Source organism: Oratosquilla oratoria, chromosome 35 (genome assembly GCF_046742065.1).
Source record: "Oratosquilla oratoria isolate Oo_2021 chromosome 35, ASM4674206v1, whole genome shotgun sequence".
Classification (NCBI taxonomy): Eukaryota; Metazoa; Arthropoda; class Malacostraca; order Stomatopoda; family Squillidae; genus Oratosquilla; species Oratosquilla oratoria.
In genome coordinates this window covers 5,667,079-5,672,078 of record NC_134811.1, presented here as the reverse complement: position 1 = coordinate 5,672,078, position 5,000 = coordinate 5,667,079, and the positions used below count along the sequence as shown (strand labels likewise).

General features: G+C 40.2%; 2 protein-coding genes across 2 annotated transcripts in view; both read right to left on the bottom strand.

Annotated features, from left to right (window-relative positions):
* LOC143018660 (uncharacterized) overlaps nucleotides 1-5,000 on the bottom strand; it is a 1,127,560-nt gene that overhangs the window by 610,234 nt on the left and 512,326 nt on the right. The window lies entirely within an intron of this gene.
* LOC143018659 (uncharacterized) lies at nucleotides 747-1,403 on the bottom strand. Its single transcript, XM_076174248.1, has one exon. The coding sequence runs from the start codon at nucleotides 1,401-1,403 to the stop codon at nucleotides 747-749; it is 657 nt and encodes a 218-aa protein (XP_076030363.1).

Genomic DNA, 5,000 nt, shown 5'->3' with positions numbered 1-5,000 from the left:
GTATGTATGTATGTATGTATGTATGCATATGTAGAGGAAGTCGTCAGTCTCAGCACAGAGTGAGCGGTGGAAGCTCTGGATTACCTTCTGGTCCACTGTCCTATGCGCTGGCGTTGTTGCTGGAGATCACTGAGCTCAGGTGAGCGTTGTGGCGCAAGGTGCTCTTGGGAGTTCTGATGGGCACCGTGTTCAAGTGGGGGCTCTGGAAGATCTCGTTCTTGGTAGTATTGGGGGGCATGGTGTTTCTTGGGAGTGGGCTGGAGAGAGGGTAAAGTCTGCAGCTTGCTGTACATTAATGGTGGAATGCTGGGAAGTCATGGCTAAAGCTTCCGCAATCTGCAGTCTTTTAAATTTTTCTTCTTTGTTGAGTGTAATGGTGTATTTTGTGTGGGCTCATAAGTGGTTTCATGTCGTGGTGGTCTACGAAGTATTGGAAGATAGATCCCTAGTTTTGGTGATATTGGGAGCGTCTTATTAGTGTGGTCGAAGTTCTACCAATGTAAGAATTGGAGCCCTCCTGGCATGAAAACTTATACAATATGTTGCTTTGGTAGTGGCCTCTTTTGGAATCTTGGATTTTACGTTATTCCTCATTATTAGGACCTGGTCAGGTTTGACTTGCTGGATATTCTGATGTTGATGAAAGTGTGATTGTGATGGTGATTTTGTTGCTGGCAGAGTTCGGAGTCTGGGATGGTGTGGCATATTGATCTAATTTCTCTTTTATAACGACTTTGGCCATCTGGTCATAAAACCGCGTTGTTTGTAAGGAGTTGATGGACACGATCGAGTTCCTTGTGGGATTCCCTCCAGCTACTACAGTGGGTCAGAGCTAGTTTGATGTATGCTGCTACTACGGGTCTTTTGTAAACAGCAGGGCATTCACCACAGGCACTGAGGCAGAGGCCAATGATGGTATCTTTGCCGAACACTTTAGTTTTGAAACCATTTACATCTTTGGAAGTACCCAGATCGAGGAAGGGAAGCTTTCCCTCTGCACTGCTTTCATGGGTAATGACCAGACGGAAGTTGTCGTGAAAGGTTGAAATGAGGTTGGTGACGTCTTGGTTGGACTTGTTGGTGATGAAAATGTCGTCTATGTACATGGCATATATTCCAGGGGAACATTGCCGGTTGAAAACCTTCTCTTCCACCTGGGCCATGTACATATAAGCAAAGAGGACCCCAAGGGGAGAACCCATTGCTAAACCATCCACTTGCCTAAAGAGTTCTCCTCTATGAGAGGAGAAAGGGGCTTCCTGAGTGCATGTTTCCAGCATAGATTTCAGTACATGTTTTGGGAATGTCAATGACGGGTCTCTCGGATCAACAGACTCTAATATCACTCGTATGGTGATAGTTTCACCTACTGGGATATTTGTAAAGAGGGTCCCCACGTCCATAGATCCAATATCTTGACAAAGTGGTGTAGTACTTAGGAGGTCGATGAATTATGTGACAGAAGTGACTGATCGACTTGGTTTGTGGCACATAAGGTGTTAAAAGACTGTTAATTTTTTGGCAACATGGTAGGTTGGTGTGTTGACTTCAGCTATAATAGGTCTCAGGGGATTACCTGACTTGTGTGTTTTTGAAATGCCATAGCTGTATCCTGGCCTAAAATCTCATATAGCTTTGTTGAAGTGTTTGGTTGTTCCATATATATGTATGTATATGAATATATGTATGTAGATATATGTACATATATGTATACATATATATATATTTATATATATATACATATATATATATATATATACATATGTGTGTGTTTGTGTGTGTATGTATGTGTGTGTGTGTGTGTGTGTGTGTGTGTGTGTGTGTGTGTGTGTGTGTGTGTGTGTGTGTGTGTGTGTGTGTGTGTGTGTGTGTGTGTGTGTGTGTGTGTGTGTGTGTGTGTGTGTGTGTGTGTGCTTGTTAGTGTGTATGTGTGTGATTAATGTCTATTGCGAATATGTATAATTCCATTCTTAGGTTCTTAGGCACAGAAATAGAGCTTTCGCGTTCTTAGCATATACAAATCTTCATATACATATGGAGCGTCAAACCAGCTTACCACTTTTGTACATCTACCTTTTTTCTGCCCTAGAGATCTTCTAATAAACATAAAATTGATCCTGAGTAAACACGTTCCCTTATGGAGACTCCAGAGGTCTTTGATGTACAGATGAAGGCAGCCACGTTTGAAGTAAAGCGTTCACTCGAGGAACAAAAAGCCATAAACGGTGGTGATGAAATTCTCAATCTTTGTATGAAAATACTGCGCGCGTGAGAGAGAGAGAGAGAGATAGAGCGAATGCTTCAAACGAGAGCAAAGAAAAGGAGATTGAAGGCTCAAGAAAATGTGATGCTAATATTTCTTTCTTTTATGAACTTCGTCTTTTATGGGCTTGAAATGTCTTCGACAATTAGTGAAAGGAATGTGAGCCAGAAATGTGAAATAAAGACTCGGGGTAGTTTAATGATAATGAAACAGGTTATACATCTTGAATATATATATATGCAATAAAACACACTTGCATGTACACAAACACAAATAAGTACATATATGAACATATATATAAACAAGGGCATTTACACACAAGCACAAATACACAAACACAAACACAAACTCACACCACAAACACACACACAAAAATAGAAATAAATACACACACAAAGAAAAATATATACACACACATACCCCCTACACACACATACCCCCTACACACACATACACGCACGCACGCACACAAAAACATACGCACACACACACACGTACACACACACACACACACACGCACACACACACACACACACACACACACACACACACACACACACACACACACACACACACACACACACACACATATATACACACACACACACACACACACACACACACGCACACACACACACACACACACTCCAACACACACACACACACACACACACACACACACACACACACACACACACACACACACACACACACACACGCACGCACCAACACACACACACACACACCAACACAGACCTCCCACCTGACCTGCACCTCACACTTACCACCTGACTTAACGGCTCAAGAGATTAATACTCACTTTCCCTCCATCTGCCAGACCTTACCCCCCTTAACCTCTCCGGCCTACCTGCCTACCTCCCCTCCTCCTCATCCCCTGACCCTGTACAGGAGGCTGACGTTGCCACTATACTAAGTAAAATAAATTATAACAGATCTACAACACCTTGTGATCTACCTATCAAAATCTACAAAGAATTTGCCCCAGAAAACACACACACACACACACACACACACACACACACACACACACACACACACACACACACACACACACACACACACACACACACACACACACACACACACACACACACACACACACACACACACACACACGTGTGTGTGTGTGTGTGTGTGTGTCATTATGACATTTGGAATTAAACCCTCCTACTGGGGTTCGAACCATCGCCTGAGCGGCTTCCTTTTTAATATGACGATGGTACGGCTTTCGTCTTATAAAAAGCAAGCCGATCAGGCGAGGGTTCGAATCCTAGTAGGAGAGTTTGTTTATATATATATATATATATGTATATATATGTATATATATGTATAATATATATATATATATATATTACAGGTGAAAAATGTAATCACACATTTGTCAATAACGTAGAAACCACTGTTGGAGTAGAAAAGACTGGAAACGGGGAATCTATATATTTCGATTGCAAACTGCAATCCTCTTCAGTAGATACAAATAAGAGAGAGGGCGTGCTGTTTAAGTAGCACCCTTAACAAAAGAAAGGGGAACATGGGAAGATATCTCTACCCTCTTCTCACTCCGTATGTGAGGTCAGGAGGCAAATGAGCTTTCACTAAGTTGGAGATGAAGAGTCCGGACATTATGTCCGGGGACCATTGCCCCTTTGAAATATTCATGTTGGGCTGAAATTCAATGATCGTAGATTCTACCATTTTTCTCCTGAACTCACATCTGGATTTATAAATAAGCTCAGCTCTGTCCCAATCTAAACAATGTTTAAATTGCTTAACAAGTTGGAACACAGCTGAGCTATCTTGTGCATATTTAATGGAACGTTTATGTTCAATCATCCTGGTATTCAAATCCCTTCCAGTCTGTCCGATGTAAACTAAGTCACAACCTTTACACGGAATCGAATAAACCCCTTGGCTCTGTTCTTCTTTTAACCTTTGATGGACATTTACCACCTTTTTATTAATGGTGTTAGGGTAATAATTAATCATATTTAATTTGTCTTTGGGAAGAAACTTGGTCGAGGGAATAAATGAATGATTCATTCCCTCGACCAAGTTTCTTCCCAAAGACAAATTAAATATGATTAATTATTACCCTAACACCATTAATAAAAAGGTGGTAAATGTCCATCAAAGGTTAAAAGAAGAACAGAGCCCAGGGGTTTATTCGATTCCGTGTAAAGGTTGTGACTTAGTTTACATCGGACAGACTGTATACATATATATATGTATACATGTATATATATATATATATATATATATATATACACATATATATATATATATATATTCATATATTTTCACACACACATACCAAGGGGGTTTTCCTCCTTACAATGAGGTAGCCAAAGTCAAAATCATAAATTCACTCCTACCCATTTCATCTCCACATACTCCACTCTAATTCACCAGCCCTCCCTACATCATTTCTTGGCTTCTCGTGATTGACAGATCATTTCCACATCTCCCCTACTGCCCAGGTCAGAAAGAACTCAGCAAGACACAGCACATGCAAAGCAAGGTCATATATATATATATATATATATATATATATGTATATATATGAATATATGTATATATATGTATATATATATATATAATATATATATATATATATATATATATCTGTATAGGTATAGATAGATACATACAGATAGAGATAGGTATAGATAAATACATACAGATAGAGTACACAGAAGGATACCGACAAGGTTTGGAA

Bases quoted from the DNA above. Each gene is read 5' to 3' on its own strand.
- LOC143018659 (XM_076174248.1), bottom strand. From the start codon at position 1,403: ATGGACGTGGGGACCCTCTTTACAAATATCCCAGTAGGTGAAACTATC.